General features: G+C 35.7%; 1 protein-coding gene across 4 annotated transcripts; it reads left to right on the top strand.

Moving 5' to 3' along the window:
• The first annotated feature begins 6,569 nt into the window (after window positions 1-6,569).
• On the top strand, window positions 6,570-18,435 carry EMB2804 (tubulin folding cofactor B). Of its 4 annotated transcripts, none has more exons than XM_047311424.2 (9): window positions 6,573-6,906; window positions 6,976-7,130; window positions 7,200-7,318; window positions 7,752-7,813; window positions 7,985-8,026; window positions 15,360-16,518; window positions 17,611-17,740; window positions 17,872-17,941; window positions 18,193-18,435. In XM_047311424.2, exons 1-9 carry the CDS (start codon window positions 6,805-6,807, stop codon window positions 18,238-18,240), a joined length of 1,887 nt encoding a protein of 628 aa, XP_047167380.1. In that variant the 5' UTR covers window positions 6,573-6,804; the 3' UTR covers window positions 18,241-18,435. The 4 variants fall into 4 exon arrangements, 3 of the variants coding, with proteins under 3 accessions (XP_047167380.1, XP_047167379.1, XP_047167381.1); XM_047311423.2 differs by having other exon boundaries at window positions 6,574-6,906; window positions 15,360-16,523; window positions 17,607-17,740; XR_007028631.2 differs by lacking the exon at window positions 18,193-18,435 and having other exon boundaries at window positions 6,570-6,906; window positions 15,360-16,523.
• The last annotated feature ends 803 nt before the right edge of the window (window positions 18,436-19,238 follow it).

Below are 19,238 nucleotides of genomic sequence, written 5' to 3'. Positions count from 1 at the left end.
CATTTTTAATGATTTTACATAAAAAATAATTATTTGATATTGAAACATATATGAGCACACATACAATACATGTTATTTCATTATAAGAAAAATTCTAAGTAATAACTAATTTTAGTGACAAAAAATATATTTAGAAACCAATTTCTTAATTAGAGATCAAGACTATTTTCTTTGGTAGCTAAAAATTTGGTTACTAATGTTGGTAATCAATTTAAAGACTAATTTCTTTGACTTTAATATCTAATGTTAGTGACCAATTTATAATAAAAGTTATTTTAGTTACCAGATGAAGAAACTAATTATAACATTTTATTCATAATATAAATAATTTTTAATTTATAAATTGTTATCTAAATTAGTTTGTATAGTAACTTATTATTTTTAATCACTAAAATTGATTATATTCTAAGAGGGATGAAACACAAATTTTATATTTATTGAGTATAAAAATGAAAATGTTTATAATTTTCTATTTTGAAAATGGGATGAAATAAAGAACTCTTCGCCTCCCGTTTTATTCCCATCTCCATTGTATTAATAAAGGTGGTAATTGACAAACAAGCACATGAGATTTGTTCACCCAATGAAATAAAAAATAAAATAAAAAGAGAATAAAAAAGTGAATGAAAAAACAATATTTAAGATTATTTAATTTCTAAAATTTATTCATTATTTTCGTTGATAATAATGTAAAAGTTGTTTCGCTAGAAAATAACCTTAATAAATTTAAAACGAAAGAGATACAGGATAAACAACTTTTTTCTCTCGATATGTTGCTATATCTTTATTTATCATTTACCAAGCAATACGTTAACAGTAGGATATAACAAAAGAATTTTTTTTTAACAACCTTTTTTACAACTATTTTATAATTGTTTATGTGATAGTTTATGATTGATTTGCTTGAAATATACAGATCAATAAAATAGTTACACATAATCTATTTTCAAAAAATTATTAAAAATAATTGTTAACATGATCTTATAATAAATGATAAATATATCTACATGGTAAATTAGTTTAAAACTTTTTCTTATTATTTGAATGTTTATTAATAAATAAAATTTAAATTTAATTTAATTTTACAAAAACTGATTTATATAAAATAAATCTTCCAATATCTTCATATACATTTTGGTAGTAAAATTGAACAATGAATAGTTTAATAACAACATGATAGCATATAGAATCATAAATTCAATAAATTTTGTAGAATAAATTATAACTCATCACTCTAATATAATAAAAAAAACTTTAAATCTAATTAAATTTTACAAAATCAAGTGAGATTTATACTCTATACACGTAAATTGACTGTGATACTTCTAACCATGTTCAAAGTATTCTATTATGCTAGAAAACCAGTTAAACCGTTGTAACTGAATGAAATTTGTTGTTGTCTGATCTTATGCAATAATTGTAATGGAGTGCAACAAGAACCTCATTTTATTATTTACACCTTACGTGATCGTATTGGATTATTAAGTTTGTGATTAGTAAAGATGAAAGAAAAGAGAAAACATAAAGTGGATAGGAAGCATATCCTTTGTGCATGGTCCTAATCGGTGGATCTAAACTCGATGTGACACGTGATTTCATTTTTATTTTTATGCATGACATCTCTAATTCACGCCAACGCAACTGGACGATCATGTAGATAGAAAACTGCATAGATAATTTAGCTCCACATCCCACACTAATTTGGGCCCGTTTCAACAGGGTTACCCACCTCCTCATATTACTTGTTCAAACATCACCGTCTACATGGTGGGTATATAGGAGGAGATTCTCTTGTGTGTTACACATACATCAATAGCATATGAATCAACTAACAGATCAACATATTCTCTACTCAAAACTTTAAGGTTATGAGTTAATGGGTCTTTTACTTTTATATACTATCCTACTTTTTCATTTTTATCTAATTGAGACTTTGACTCACACTTGGATTCCCAACAATCTCTGGATAAGTCTTTTTCAAATAGGTACATTCCTCCCCGAAGCATTTCCAACCAACCACAACCATGAGTAACCTTTTCGAATCGTTGTTTATTTTAACGGGATTCGCTTACCTAAATATTATTTATCAAAAAGACTTTTAATATAGGAATCATTATACTCGTCTAAGCCGGTCATCATGACAAATCAGACTCTGATACCACTGTTGGGTTTATCAAGAAAGAAATTTCTTATAAATTACACAAACACCAATAACATCTGAACCAACTATGTAGATCGACACCACCTCCTCGAACATTCAACAAATCTAATCAAAATTTCTCACCATGTCTTCTTCATATTCACCGCACCCTCCAACGTAAGGTTAATCAATATGACAATGCTGTCACCATGTCTCACTACAACCTTCACTGTCGACACCTGGCAAAACCCATCAACACCCATATCACGCAATACACGTAACACGTTAGTCTTTTGCCGTGGAACCTTAGTATCTCAACACGTAAACCAAACTTTTCCATGTACATTTTACCGACCGTTTTTGCTTTATAACCTCACCCAAAACCACGTGTCCCCGATCAATGTTATCCAAATGACAAGTTCTAGAAATTTTGGTATGACTCGTGAGGGGCCGAGAGACCAACTTTTGCATGGTTGGAGGAAATTTGGGCCTGGTTTTGGGCCCATGAATGCCAGGTGGGAGACCTGTTACCTGAAATAATGTAAAGGTTTTTATGGTGGGAATATTTGTCGAAAATAATTGTTCATAGAGCAGTGTGATGGCATGCGATGCATCCGAAAGTGGTTGTCAATGAAATGTGGAAGTGAACTAAGATTGCGGTACATCATTTGTGCCATCAAATCATTCTCTTTCTAAGCTGTAATATTGTAAAGCTTGGAGTAGACAATGGAAGCACCTATGTTTCTCATCAGTACAGCACAAACTATGTATTTTCGTGTTACATTCATTTCCCTCTCACATGTATATCTGCATGGTTGGAAATATCAATTTCATATCAAAAATATACTTTAAATCTAACTTAATTTAGTTCGAAATATCAAATTCCCCATATTTAAGCATACCCATCCTTCCTATTGGCATCAACATCCCGGTTCTATAATAACAAAATTAATTTATGCTTATAACACACTACAAAAATAATAGATTTTAAAAAAATAATAGATTTGAAGAGATGTTACTTTTTGATGATTTTGAAAAGGCCAAATAACTTTCGATGTTTTAAGACTAAAACTAATTTTATCACAATAAAAAAATAATCTATATACATTTCCGATAGTTTTAAAATTTTAGTTAAGTAAATATCTACATATACACGGTTTTTCTAAAATTTTTAGAAAATGTGACAATTTTGTTAAAAAGTAGACTTAAATCTAACAAAACCTTATAAAATCGATTTGTAAAGTAAGATTTGCATCTACTTATATATTATAAATTGATTTTATCTTTAGTTGATGTGGGATTTCCAAGACATTTCCTTCACGTCGAGGTATTTATATCTCAAACATGAAACTAAACACTCATGGTGATCAAATAATGAATGAAACAATGTATCCAACAAATAATAAATATATCTAAAATAGACTCTAATCACCCTAATTCTAGATATTAAAATAGATACAAGAATAATTAAGATTACGAAAAATATACTTCTAGATATTAAAATCACCCTAATTCTAAAAATAACCCTTTGAAAAATTACATATTTTATAGTAACAAAACTTGGTGATGGTAAATGGGACTAAGGCTCTGTTCACTTGAGAGGATTTGAGAATAATTTTTTTGTTGTTTTTATGAGTGGATTTGGAAGTAATTCAGAGTGGATTTGGAAGTAAAGTTTTATGAGAATTAGTGTAAGATTTGATTGATGTGAGAAATAAAAAAATTTGTTTAATGAATATAAATTGAAAATTACCAAAATGTCCCTAGATATTAATGTAATATAAAATTATATTTGTTAATGTTAAATTTAATTATAAAATGAGTTTATAAAGAGTAAAAATTAAAACTAATTATTAAAAGTAATTTTAATATTGTAAAAAAATAATTAATTATGTCACTGATTGTTTTTTAATTTTATTTTAGTTTCTTTACAATTATGGAGAAAGAGAGCAAGAGAGTGATTTATATAATTTAGAAGTAGCATTTAGGATTTCTTTCAATAATTTTTTTTTATCTTTTTATTTTTTTTAGCCTAATTAAATATGTTAGGAGGAAACCCTAAATTTAATTCCCTTTTACCATTGGGGTTTTTTTTTTTTTTTTCATGCATCATATTTAGGTTGCCTTGATGAAGCTCGCGGTAGTGTTTCTTTCACTTTCCTTTGGCTTCACACACTCTTCTCCTTCAGAAACAAACCTAGATTAGGGTCGCGTATGGGAAAATCTTTCCCCAATCTCTTCTCTTTTTCAATCACCATAATACAGAGTAACGGGTTTTTTTTTTCTTGATTAAATCCTCTATTGTTAACTCCCTCCACAACGCGCACTAATCCTTCTTTCACCTGCAAAACCAAAGAAACAAGTGAGATAGTCATCAAAAGAAAGATCTCAAGCCATCAAAACGAAGATCTCTTGCACTGGAATCAAGAATGAAGCAGTGTATTCGGTTACACCTAGTCTCGTAACCGAATACAAAGGTGCTGAAGAAATTTTCAAGGCTATGGAACCCAATCTCAGCCGCTGGAACCGAATATGCTGCAACACAGAACATGATGGAACCGAATCCATCCACATAAAATCAAATACAGCCTCCACTTTTATATCTTCTATGTGCTGAAATAGATTACTTGGAATCGCATACTTCAATTTGGCATGAGTTATTTCAAACAAAAAAGTGATGACATTTAACGAAAAAGTTAAAGGTAATAATGACATTTCTTAATAAATCAGCTCAAATCATTACATTTCAATAAAATATAAAAAGGCATCAATCTCACAAATCATCTCAAATTTTTCTTCGTTAATCACTCGAAACAAATACGAATATCTCACAAATATCGGAATTTCTATATAAAGGAAGCAGGTTTTATTCTTCTAATACTAATAGAATATTACTTTACCGTCACATAAATTTGATTTTATATGCTTTTCTGAGATAAAATGTGACCTATTCCTTTTGATTGTTTTGGAATTGCAGGACTTCTTTGATTACTGCTAGATGGTCGGTTGTTGGACAAAGTGACATCTGACTTGTGTATGGGAGTTTGTAAACGACATGTTATGTAATTAATGTTCAGAACACACAACAACCACATTTAGGATTTCATATCCTTTTGGTGTTATTATTTTGACGTCCATAGGGTCTGACATGAGGATATAAATCTGGGCTATTTGTTTGTATTTAAAACACAAATGTATTTTAAAATTTCCTATGTACTCGACAAAATTGAATATGCAGAAATCAATATTAATGTTATCTTTTAACTTCGTCATGCGGTACTGCTTACTGTACTCATAAATTTGGTTGCTACTATATTATAGTTTATGGACACCCTTATAGACAAATAACTCTGGCCCAATAAATGTTCAAATCACCTTGTAAGTAAGAAAATTAATAAGAAATTTCAGACTTTTATACCAAAATTAATAACACAACTAAAACACCAACCATTCTTTCGACATATTTGAGGAACTGATATCCAAAATGGTCCCCCCTGCCACTTAAAATGAATACCTACTACTTTAACATTCCCTTTTTTATTCATTCAAACGACACTACATTTAGCGAAAATGTTACAAATGACACCTTAAATAATTTCCTACCAGACATCCCAACTTACATAGTTTTTTTTTTTTCAATCATCCTTTTTCCCTTCCTTCAAGGATATCAAGCAGAGAAAATGTTGCATTGAATAACTATGATTACCTTGTCTTTGTATATGATTATCTTCACGTCAATTTTGCTCATTAAAATTTATCTTTTTTCTTAATTAGATCTTCAACCATTAAAACTCCAAGACTTTCTATAAGGTCACCTACAACTTCAATGTGGGTCAGTAGAATATTTCTAATTTTTCAATTAGTTGCATATTACCTAGTCCATTGACTCAATTTGAACGAAATTAGTACAAGTAAAAAGTGGTTACCCACATCATCTTATATGCTTTCCTATTTATTCAGTGTTTCACATTTCAAATTACATTAGTTTTTTATTTCAATCATCCCTTTTCCTTTCTTGAAAAACATCAAGTACATGAGATTTGTTACACTTACATAATCCATAGCATTTTGTTAACACCAAACTGATTTTAAGCAACTATAATAAGATTAAGCCTTTGTTCCCTTCAATATATTTTAAAAAAAGTGATTGAGGAAATTTGAGAGAGTTTGAAAATAATTTTTTTTATTATTTATTTGAGTGAATTTGAAAATAAGTGAAAGTGAATTTGAAAATAATTTTTGTGAGAACTAGTGTAGAATTTGATTGATGTGATAAATTAAAAAAATTTACTTTTAAATATTCTCTCACCTACTTCCAAATCCACTCAAATAAACAATAACAAAAATTATTTTCAAATTTCTTCCATCACTTTCTCATCCAAGATAAATAGAAAAGCACGATGAATGTTTTCTTTTCTATAATATTTTTTGATCACTACTCATAGGTTGCATTTGAAGCATCTTGGTTTTAATATTCCCAATATCCGCAAGCAACCGTAATTGCAACTGCATCGAAACCTTATGACAATTCAATGTTGGCTACATTAGATGTTTTATAACCTTTTGTTTTAAATTTGAGAGTGTGTGAAAGCTGCGGCATCCTCGAAACAGTGTGCAGTATTAGAGGGAGAAAAGAGGAAGAGAAGAAAGTGGTGAGGGAGGGAATGGCGTCCGGCATCCAACTCCATGGGGAGGACTCGGTGGTGTTGCGGGTCACTCATTCCAATCTGAAAACCTTCAACACCGATATCCGCTTCTCGCTTCAGGTTCATTCCTTCCCTTCCACTCACATTCTTCTAAATTCGTTCGTTAACACGTGGCTTCGTCGATGATAGCTCACGGTGGAAGGCGTCAAGGATAAGCTGTGGAAAAAATGCGGCACTACTGTCAACTCCATGCACCTTGAGCTCTACGAGGATGCTCGCAACGACAAGATCGCCGATCTCTCTGATAATTCCAAACCCCTTGGCTTCTATTCCCCTCTTGATGGGTTTGTATTTTAGGGTTTTCCTTTCGACTCCTCTTGATGGGTTTGTATTTTAGGGTTTTCCTGTTTCAGGTTTCGTTTGCATGTTGTGGATCTTGACCCAACTTCCATCTCCTCTGGTGGTTGGCTGGAAGATACTTCGTTGGTCGAAAAATACCAAATTTCTGAAGAAGCCTACAATAAGCGACAAGGCATGTCCCCTGAAAAAGCCCTCTCTTTTTTTCTTTTTCGAATTATTGTGGAAGGTGATCTGTGCATATGTAAAAATATCTGTTTAATGCGATTTCAGCATTGCAAATAGAGTTCATCATACATGTATTGTTGATGTTGAGGTTTTTATACCGCTAAGTGCCTACTGTTTAGATATCATCCTTGGTATATGACGATGTTTTGATGAGTGATTTCAAATTTTAAATCATTGTTTGTAAAATCTGTGTTGTCACCCTTGTGTGTGTAATGGTATGATCTTGTTTTATGCGATTTATGTATGTATGCTGTCAAAATAACCACTTACAGGTTATCATCAATGAATGTTTTGCTGAGAAAATATTAGTATTTTATGATCTGATTTGCATACAAAGTTGCTTTGTAGCTCATTAGGTATGTTTTACTTTACTGTAACAGACACCTTCAGAAAATATAAAGAGAAAATTACTTCCCATGTTCCTGCAACTGCGGAGGCAAAGGTGAGCATTTAATATATTCTTCCTTCCTAGTCTGCTGTTTTAGTGCTTTCTGATTTCACGTACAGATCAAAGCTATTATCTGTTTTAGAGTTTTTTTACCTCTGTTACTTGAAAATTGAGACGGACCCATGCTGGCTTTTGGGTAATTGACCTTTGACGTTCATTGCACAGATGTCAGACACCAGTGAGGAAGAGCTCTGTGCTAATATCAAGGTTTGGCTGTTATATTATTATATGTTTTATTTTATCTGTTATGATTGTTGAAATTAAGGTTTAGGTGGAAAAAGAGGGAAATAGAATAGAGATACTGTGAATAATGAGGTTAGATTGATGTAAGCGTGATGATAGATGTGCATAGAAAACTAATCTAATACCCCTTCTCGTTGATGTACACTAACAATAAGGTAATGTGCTGTTGTAGTAAAACTAGCACAACCCTATCCCTATAAGTAATAAGACTCCTGACGTAGTACCATAAATCTAATAATTGTCCCTGGTCTAGAGCTTAAGTTGTAAACTACCATGTGAAGGGCCAATTATTCCCAAAGCTTGTGCTGTTGGCGAAGGTTTCAATTCAACAATGATTTAATCTATTCATACAAGAGCCTCTTGATCTTTAAGTAAAAGTCATTACTGCTCAAGCCCAGCTTACTTTGAGTCAAAACTCAACATAATTATGTTGTATGGGGAGTGGCTATAATCAAATTCCTGATGCACCCAACGAATAACAAATGTGCAGAAGCACGCCTTATGTAGGCTGTATTTCACAACGAAACTGGAAAACTGCCTAGAAGTTACAAAACAGGTAGTAACATGTAAAGGTTACATACAAACCGTCCTAACTACTCTAACTATATTTACAAGGCACCTAGGTAACAAGTGAACTAGTAGATTGCCTCTTCCAGCTCCAATTTTATACTTATTTACCGAAAAATCAAATCTATTTTAAAACAAAGAAATAATAAGAACAAAATATATCCCAAGGAAAATTGACATAAAAACTAATCAAACCAGCAAACATTACACCCCACACTTAAGCCTTTGCACTTCTGGGCAAACAACAAAGAAAACAAAGCTAAACTAAACTCTAAAACAATTCACAAAACCGCATAGAACACCTTTTCACTGTATAGCTTTAAAGCTGTGAGCACAATGATAATCCACCAATCAAAGTTTCAAGACTTCAAACTAGTTGAAAACAGCTCAAACAACTCAAGTGCTGCAGAAATCACTCAAAACAGATTCTCAAACTAGAAATGACCTCCTCACTAGATAGTTTCACTCATTCCCTCAAGTTTTTCAGGCTAGTGTTTGCTCTCAGCACTTCATGAATATTAACTTAACCATAGGCTTGAAGAGTCTCTAATTTCCACTACTTGCTAAAAATGCAACTCAAGGTCAAAAGGACTTCATTAAGGCTTGTAACGTGGTCAAGGTAAAGGTGAGATATATGAAAGGATGCAAAGTTAAAAATCAAAGAGAAGTGAGGAAACAATGGGGAAAAAATTGGAAATGCAAGTGCAAAGTCCACGTTTCAGCAAATTCTTCAATCAAACCATCACTTTCTCTTTTCTTTCACATTTTCCTTCTTTCTCTTCTGTTTTTCTCTTTTCAGCTAAAACCACTTTCTTTTCTCGTTTTCAAAGTACTTCTCAAACTGTTTCAGCACATTTTCCTCACCCTCGAACTTCACAAAATTTTCCCAAAACACTTCCAAAACCCCTCATAACTCAATGGTTGGGTCAGATATGGTTTTTCAGGTCCAAGGCTTGTAATGAGCTAAAAATCATCAAAGAAAAGATTAATCAGGCTAAAATATAGGGTGCAATGGAAATAGTTCAAGGTAGGCTGTTTGGCAAAAGTAGCTTCAAGATAAAAAGAATGGCCTAGATCGTTTCAAGAGTACATCTAAAAACTAGTTCAAAGAGAGTCATGAAAGGAAAATAAACTCAAGTCTGGCATGTTTTTTAATGGTCAAAACTGATTTTTCATGAAGAACTTCTGCACTTTCATTGAATGAACTAGTTTAAACAGCTTACAATCTCTCAACTGCAATTGACAAATTAAAAATCACTCACAAGAAACAACTTAACAGCAAAATGGAACTCATGCAATCTGTGAAAGTTTTAAAAACTGAAACTGATAGGATCTAAGGTAAGAGGAGAGAAGGAAGGGGAAATGAGAGAGTAGTTAGGAAAGGCGGGATGGAGGTGAGAGCAGTTAGAAAAGGCGGGATGAGGGTCTTGTATAAATAGAGTTCTATTTCAGTGTTAAAGGGGGTTTTGAATATTATTTTGTAAATCTGGACATTGGCCAGAAGAGGGGGATTAGGCCTCCATTAGCACTATCAATGTACATCGTTCTCAATTTCAATACAGAAATCCATTTTTTCTTTGTTCTTTTGCTTACTGTGAGCGTTGATAGTTAGGTTTCCCACCCAGGAACCTAACAAATTGGTCTGACTTGTCGGATTGGAGTAGGGGGTGAAGGATCAAGAAGTAATCAAGAAATTGCCGGATCTTCATCGGAGGAGCGAACAGAGTGCGTGTGAAGAAGAAGAATGGAGGGAAGGTTGATTGCGATTGAATCGTCGGTAGAAGAGTTGAGAGCGGAGATGAGAGCGATAACTTGCAAACTACAAGCGTTTGGCCGCACTCGTGAACGACGAACCAGGAACTAGCATCGAAGCTCCGAAGGAAGTCGTGATTCCGTCAATGTTGGACGTGAACCACGACTGTCGGAAAACTTGGAGGAGGAATCGGAAGAGGATGGAGGAGAAGTTCGACGCAGTTGGAGGAAGCGCGTTGAACTACCTATTTTGAAGGTGTGGATCCCACTGGCTGGATTGCACAGGCAGAGGAATTCTTCGATCTCCAGAGCGTGACGGAGAAGGATAAGATGAAGCTCGTCGCTACAAGCATGGAGGGAGGTTTGGTGAGATATTGGTTCCGCGTCTAGCGGAAGAAAACTAGGCATCTGACTTGGAAGCGGTTCACCGACGCTCTGACGAGGAGGTTTGGCGGACTAAATCGGGGCACCGTTTGTGAGGAGCTGGCAGCGGAGCGACAAGAGGGATTTGTCAACGTTGGCGGAAGGCAGGAAGACGAATAAGGAGGCAGGGAAATCGAACGTACTGAGGGCCAAAACAGTGGGCGGAAACTGGTGGAGCTGCCCGTCTTCGAGGGGATTGATTCGCTGAACTGGATCAATCACGCAGAGAAATTCTTCGAGTTACAAGGGGTATCGGAGGACGAGAAGGTCCGATTAGCATACATAAGTATGGAGGGTAGCGCGGGGTACTGGTTCCGATTCTGGAGGGAGAAGGCCAAGAACCAGTCTTGGGCAGGATTGAAGGATGTGTTGGTGGTAAGGTTGGAACCATTGTTGAGCGTTTGGCGACATCAAAACAGACGGGGACGGTGGACGAGTATGTACAATACTTAAAGATATGGGCGTGCCGAACGAAGAGGGTGCCGGACGAGCAGCTGTTAGGATATTTTCTGGCGGGATTGCAAGAGGACATACGGAATCAAGTCCGACTCCATGACCCACAGGACTTGATGGTGGCGATGCGAATCGCAAGGGATGTTGAAGAATTCCAAGGAGGCAAAAAGGAGAGGACGGTCGGATCCGAACAGGAGAGGACTGCTGGACCCGAACGGGAGAGAACCACCGAATCCGAACGTGAGATGAAGGTAGGAACCGAACGGTCTTACCATTGTAGTCACATGCCGAACGGTCTTATAGTAAAAACGGTCTCCCTGTCATTGACCAAGCGATCCGAGGCCATAGAAGACCAGTCGTCTGAGGGACAAACGAGCAGTGAGGTGACACGGTCCGAGGCTAATCGCTATAACCCAGGCCGATCGGGAGTTGCTGAGCGATCCGAGGCCAATCACACAGGCCGATTGGGAGCCGCCAAGAGTGTGGGGTCAGTCCGGAAGATGCACGGTTTCATATGGAACCGAACGGTATTGGCCATTAAAGGACGAACGGTAGCAGAACGAAGAGAAGTAACTCTAGATTGGGAAGATTTTGCAGCAACTTTGTTCAGGGTTGTTATCGCGAGCTGAACGATTGAATGCAGGAGGGAGGAGTCGGACGGCATAAAGATAGGGAGAAGAGAGCCGAGAGGCATAACGAAAGGGAGAAGAGAGCCAAACAGTATAAAGATAGGGAGAAGAGAGCCGAACGGCATAACCAAAGGGAGAAGAGAGCCGAACGGTATAAAGATAGGGAGAAGAGAGCCGAACGGCATAACGAAAGGGAGGAGAAAGCCAAACGGTATAAAGATAGGGAGAAGAGAGCCGAACGGTAGAAGAAGTTATTTTACAGGGAAAGATAAGAAGCTCCTCGCCTTCAACGAAATAATGCAGAGACGAAAATGGACCCATAATTTTTATCTCTCAATTCGACCACCACCCAAGCCTCCAGACTGGAAGTTGCAGGTAGTAGCCAGCGGGTTCCCTTCCTGTGATAAGACCATATCACAATACCATGGGCTCAAACTTCATTGTTCCAACCTTGAGGACAAGGTTGTTTTGCAGCAGGGTGTAATGATAGGATCTAAGGTAAGAGGAGAGAAGGAATGGGAAATGAGAGAGTAGTTAGGAAAGGCGGGATGGAGGTGAGAGCAGTTAGAAAAGGCGGGATGGGGGTCTTGTATAAATAGAGTTCTATTTCAGTGTTAAAAGGGGGGTTTTGAATATTATTTTGTAAATCTGGATATTGGCCAGAAGAGGGGGATTAGGCCTCCGTTAGGGCTAAGAGGGGGATTAGGCCTCCATTAGCACTATCAGTGTACATCGTTCTCAATTTCAATACAGAAATCCATTCTTTCTTTGTTCTTTTGCTTACTGTGAGTCCAGGAACCTAACAGAAACAACATGGAAAATCTAAGAACAGACTAACTAATCATGACTAGAACAGCAAAATACCAAAAACAAAAATTAGTTCCTAAAAACAACAAAAGAAACTCAAACTAGCCTATGTAAACTGAAAACAGCCACCTAAAACTAAAGTTACTTGGAAATTAATCCAGCAAAAATTTAAACAGCCAAGAGATCTTGTTAGAGATATCAAAGCAATAAATGAAAGGGCAACTGGATCCAAAACAGCTGCAGCAAAAATAATAGCTAGTAAACTGGTGCAGTCAGCACATTATCTGCAAAAACAAGGTTAGAAAAGGTTAGTCAACTTGTTAGTAAAAAACTAAAATTCAGAATCAGCAAAGAAACTAAATCAATATATACTATTCCTAAAACCCGAAAACTAACTATGCATTGTCCTTACTGTGTCTAGGGTGTATACCAGAAGTGAAAACAGCAATAATACACAATCTGAAAACAGAAAATGTTAAAAGAAAAGAATTAACACTCAGCAATAAATACAGTAACAGCAAAACCTTTTTTGTGGTGGTGACTTATAAAAACCTTGACTTTGAAACAGTCCAGCAGCAATTTGATTTATAGCAACTTGTTTCATCACAGCAGTTAGCTCAGTCGCATAATGTAACCACAGCTGTGTCTCCCGAAGAGTTATTCACTTTTGAAGTCTCAGCTGTTGAATGGACTTGCATCGCATGTCGTTTCTTGGAGCAAACTGATGATAATTCCCAGCCATAGTAGAAATCAATTTTCTGGCTTCATCAGCAGTCTTATTCATGATTGTTCCACCACCAGCTGCATTTATCAAATTCCGGTCTATTATGCTCAATCCCTCATAAAAATACTGAATCAATAGCAGCTCACTGATTTGGTTATTAGGACATGTAACAGTTTCTTCGCTGACTTTCTCAATTGCAGTCATGAAAAGCTCCCTGAAGTTGGGAGGTGTGGTACGAGTTTGATAAAAATTAAACCATTAACAGTGAAGAAAAGGAAAGAACAGCCAAGTGCATTGTTTAGTCTTCTCTCCACTAATTTTTAGTGTGATTGCAAGATAGAAGGTGAGCTATATACTTGAGGTATTTTGGTGATCTATTCTCCCCCAAACCAGTTCAGTTCTTACCCATTTTTCTTCCCTATCTCTTTCTCTTTCATAACCTAAAACTGATAACTGTGCCAAGTGTTCACCACACCACAATTCAATTAGCTGGGATGCTATTCACCTCTATCTTGCCTATACTTCCAGCTGTAATCCTCTTTTAGGATCAGAATCCTATCACAATGGTTGCAAGCTTAGTTGATTGGAAGCAGATTCCTGCAAATAATTTTTTGGGTAAGTAATAACAACTAGGGAGGTTTTGATCGGTGAGTTTGAGAAATAGGTGTTGGGGTGAGAAAGCACTGTTTCAGGGCTGTTATGGGGTTATTTGAGACTTGTTAGAGGTGTGGTTTGATTGAAATCTGATATAGAACAAAGAGGCAGTTCATTGTTGAGGGTTTAGAGTGTTTTTAGTGTAAATTTGGGGTTTTGAGTAGTGAGATTTTGAAGCAAGGGGTGTGAACTGTTTTTGGAAGTTGAGAGTTTGTTATTAGACCAATTATGCCTTGTCTAGGCATTTAAATAAGTTAAATCTGTTATGGAAGTGATAATTGCTTAATAGGTTGCGTTTATTAGTATATTTTAGTACATTATGGGGGTTTTAACTAGTGGAAAGTGAAAACAGAAAGGCTGTGAGGAAACAGAGGTGTTTGGAGGTGTTATCTAGTGTATTAAGACTTGTTCCTGCTGTTGGTTTACTGAACTGGGTGTTGGAAAGAGTAGAAATGGTTTTGGGTAGCTTAGAGAAGAGATTTTGGGTTTGAAGTAGTAAATTTGAGTTAGAGGTATGTTTTCTGAGATTTCTCAGTGTCTAGAGGGTTCTAGGGGAAAGTGGAAGTTGTGTGAGAAGTGCTCAAAGTCATGTTTAAAGAGTATTTTGATCTGTCATACTGTCATGGCGCCTAGGCGCTAAGTTTCTATTTTCGTGCATTGGGCGCCACTCTTGGAGTGCTTGGGCGCTATCTCACTGTTTTTGGGTGTTGAGCGCTAGTTTCTAGGCGCCTGAAGCCTGAGCGCCAGTCTGGGGGTTTTGTTAAATGTTGTTTTATGCTATTTTGGTACTTCTTGATGGATGGTTTCTGATTTTTTTGATGGATATTGATTGGTTTCATGTAGATGTATGTGATGTTATATGAAGTTAAAATTATGAATGAAAGTGATGGAAAAGAGTTCCAAGGAGGAACTTCTTATTGATGGTTAACAAGTGTTGTGTGTATGAATGTATGGAGCTTTGTATTGTAGTCTTCTTAGACTTTAGAGATGTATATAGTTTAGCTTAGTGGTATTGTACATAAAGTTGGTTTTTATGGTTATGTTAGATGACTGTAAATAACTTTGTAATTCCTGTCTTGTCGACTGTTCTCGTTTTATTAATTATGTGATAACTCTCTTATAGTTTAACACTACATTTTGGGATGTTACATTTTGGTATCAGAGTAGTTCTTTCCTTAGGAATCTTGTAGATTATGAGTGTTTCGTGTTTCTGTTGTGTACTCTTAGTTGTATCTAGTTAGTATTTCAGTTTCTTTGAGTTAACTGTGGCTTTTCTCTGTGTGAGCAGAAGATGGCACCTAGCCCTCCTCCTCCCCCACTCACAAATCACGAGGTTCCCGGTCTTGTAAGGATGATGGAGTCCTTCGTGGCGATGATTCAACAGAATACATCCCTAGTGCAGCTGAATACCATAGCCATGCAGCAGTTAGAGGCTGCTAGGGTGTCAGCTGAGACATCCCAGAGGCAATATGTGGATCTTATGAGCAGTGGTAGAACTGTAACTAGGCCTTCTTCTTTTTCACCCGCTCCAGCTCAAGAGTGGAGTTTAGAGAGTTTCCTCCAGCACCATCCGGCCAAGTTTCATGGCAAGGTCAGTTTAGATGAGGCAGATCAGTGGTTCAAAGATATAGAGAGAATCTTCAATGCAAAGAGATGCCCAGATGAGAACAGGTTGGTGTATGCTGAGTATTTGTTGTCTGGAGAGGCTAGTTACTGGTGGAGCAATATGAGGATGCTATTGGACAGAAGTGGTACACCTATCACTTGGGGTCTATTCAAGAAGAAATTCTATTCTGAATATTTTCCTGACAGTGTAAGGTTTGCTAAGGAGGTGGAGTTCCTTCAGTTAGTGCAAGGAGGAATGTCAGTATCAGAATATGCAGATAAGTTCAAGCATCTCATTCGTTTTCACACCTTGGAGATGGATGAAGAATGGAAGTGTAGAAAGTTTGAAAATGGGCTGAGAGGAGATATCAAGTTACTAGTAGCGGGCTTATATATTAAGGAGTTTCCTTCATTGGTAGACAGAGCCAGAGTGTTGGAAAAGATAAAGAATGAAGTGGAAAGTCAGCAGAGGCAGCCTCCGAGAGTTGGTGGACCATCTGGGTCTAGGTTCAGTCAGGGAGACAGGAGGAAACCTTATTCTAGGCCTCCCTCTCATGGGTCTAGGGGGTCTTCTTCTCAGCCAGTAGGTCAGGTAGGGCAATCTGGTGGAGTGAGATGTTATTCTTGTGGAGGACCACACTATAGGAATGTTTGTCCTCGCTTGAGTGGTGCCATGAAGTGTTATTATACCTGTGGGAAAGAGGGACATGTTGCCATGGACTGTCTGCAGCTAAAGGATCAGGATCTTAGTCGCAGCGGTCGGGTCCATCTCAGCAAAGGGAAGGTGGCAGACCTCAGGCTACAGACAAGGTTTATGCTATGTCAGGGGCAGAGGCAGCAAGGTCAGGTAGCCTTATTATCAGCAATTGTTTGGTAGAGATTGCTATGTTTTGTTTGATTCTGGAGCAACACACTCCTTTGTGTCTTATGTTTGTGTGCGTGAGTTGGGGTTGCCAGTGTGAGCTACAATATGATCTTGTGGTGTTACTCTAGCTTCTGGGTTGGTCAAGACATCTACGGTGTGTGCTAGATGTCCTGTGGTGGTTGAGGGGCGTCAGTTTAAGGTGAATCTCATTTGCTTACCTCTACAAGGTTTGGAGGTGATCTTAGGGATAGATTGATTATCTGCCAATCGCATTCTCATAGATTGCGAAGAGAAGAAGTTGTTGTTCCCTGATGTGGAGTGAAGTGAAGGATGGGTCGTGTTGTTTCTTGGTGTTCACGCATATGGAGGTTGATCATAGTGGGGGGAGCTTGGATCACTTAGTTGTAAGTGATTTTTTGGACGTGTTTGCTGAGGAAGTGTCAGGGTTGCCTCCTCAGAGGGAGGTTGAGTTCTCAATTGATCTGGTGCCAATCACCCTTATAAGATTATATCTTGCATTTTTCATTTTTTTCCCTGGACGAGTAGAAAACGAAAGAAAGAAAACTGGTTAGTTTTGGGCTCACAGAAACCAATTTTAAACAAGAGAGGAGAGCGCGGGTGGGGATGGATGACTCCAGAAAAATAGAAAGGTTTATAGGACGAAAATAATTAAGGGAAATAGATGGACTAACCAACAAATTAAAGAAGGCATGTTAACCGGATAGAATATGAATTGAAATGCTTGTAGCAATAAGTTGGAGACATAGTTTTGTTAGAGTTACAATTTGTATAATGTCAATTGCTAGCAATGAATGAGACTATTTCATCTTGCTTGTGGTAGGCAGTAGCCTCAAATACTTGAGTATTTGGATGAATTTTGAATGTTATTTATTTGATAATTCTGTCAAGTGTTTTTTATTCCTTTTTGTATTGTTGAAGAAGTGATTTATATATTCTTGTTCACGTTATTGTTTATCGTAGGTATACTTCTATGCATTGAATCTTTTTTAACTGCTATTTTATTATTCTACTGTTTCCAACATCCATATTTCCAAAAATATTAAGGTAGGATCCAGATGTGAAGTTGAACCTGGGGCAAAAAGAGGTGTTGTAAAATTTGTTGGTCGGGCAGAATCACTGGGTCCTGGTTTCTGGGTTGGAGTACAGTATGACGAACCCTTGGGCAAACATGATGGCATGTAAGTACAATTTCTACATTTATTTATGATATGCAAATTAGTGGAGTCAATTCTCAATTAACCTATCATCTTAAGTTTTCTTAAGTATTACTTCCACACTTCTCTCAGAATTTTCCTGCGCTATGTTACAGGGTTAAAGGAGTACGCTACTTCGAATGTCCTCCATCTCATGGTGGAATAGTTAGACCAGATAAAGTGAAGGTTTGTTTAGAAACACATTGCAATGATATTTTAAATATTGGGATATTTTCCAATGTTAATGGTGGTTCTCTATTCTGATAAAAGTATTGATTAACACACATAACCTGGTTTCACGATAGAAAATAAAGAAAAGAGGAAAAATATAATAGGTGCTATTTTACCCTTATTTGCATAAAATTCATTAAATTTTGCATAAAAATCATTAAATTGTGCAAAAAAAAATGTCATTTACGTGTACATTTCCTTGTCAGGTTGGTGACTACCCTGAACGAGATCCCTTTGAAGAAGATGAAATATGAGTTTCAACGTGGAGGGTTTTCCTTTTGTGGATCAAGTATTTGTTTCCAGAACCTAATCAAGGGTTTCATTGTGGTTTTTGAAATGTTTGTGTTGTTTTTAAAATGAAAAACCAGTGCAACGTGAAAAACATAAATTAGATGTTCATATGATGGTAAAATGAAAGCCAACAAAGCGGGATGCTACTTCAGAGAACATTCAAATTTGTTTTTATTACTCACTGAAAGGAGTTAGTATAAATTTTTAAGCCCATATAATTCGGTAAAGGACAACACACGCGAAGACTAATTATGTTAAGAATTAGATTTATAAGTAAGTGTTTAATGCTTTTAGGTCTGAAAAAGGAATAAATATATTATGGCCTGTTGTTAAAGTTTTCTTCAATTTTCATCTTTCTAATTAATTGTTTACATATGAACCAGAAGATTGATATGTTGTAAAAAATAGTAATACAAGAATACCAAATTAAAAGTTATGTGGTCTGAAAAGATATGGTTTTTAAAATTTTATTTTTTTATTTTAAAAAGATCAGATTTTTTTTTCTAGAATTTGGGATAAATCCTTTTACTCTCGCATTAAAAGAAAGTTTATTCTAATTCCTCACATTTAGTAAATTATGATTTTAATTTTTCTGAAGGACTATACACAGTTTTCTAAAACTTATTTTAGTCTCTCAAATTTAATGTTCAAAGATTAAAATCGCATTTTCTCAATTTGAAATATTTTATTTTGCTTGAATTATTTCAAATAAGTTTACGTATTTAGGTAGTATCAGCTTAAAAATAAAATGCAAAAGGGAAAGTTAATTAAAAATTTATCTAAATTGTGTTTGAATAAAAGATTTTTATCATTCTAAAAATTGATATTTAAATGATTTAATATTTTAATTTTTTATTTTATCAACATTTGTTTGAAAAGAATAATTAAAATATTTTATATTTTTATTTTTTGTTTGAATAAAATAATTGATTTTTTTAAAAGATAAATTTTATTTTAAAAT

The sequence above is a fragment of the Vigna umbellata genome, chromosome 1 (assembly GCF_029865625.1).
Source record: "Vigna umbellata cultivar VRB3 chromosome 1, Vumbellata_1.0, whole genome shotgun sequence".
NCBI lineage: Eukaryota > Viridiplantae > Streptophyta > Magnoliopsida > Fabales > Fabaceae > Vigna > Vigna umbellata.
Note: the sequence above shows the minus strand (reverse complement) of the source record. Positions and strands in the feature narration are given on the sequence as shown.

Bases quoted from the DNA above. Each gene is read 5' to 3' on its own strand.
- EMB2804 (XM_047311423.2), top strand. From the start codon at position 6,805: ATGGCGTCCGGCATCCAACTCCATGGGGAGGACTCGGTGGTGTTGCGG. The intron at 6,907-6,975 runs GTTCATTCCTTC...CGTCGATGATAG, and splicing joins ATATCCGCTTCTCGCTTCAG to CTCACGGTGGAAGGCGTCAA. The intron at 16,524-17,606 runs GTAGCCTTATTA...AAAAATATTAAG, and splicing joins GGCAGAGGCAGCAAGGTCAG to GTAGGATCCAGATGTGAAGT.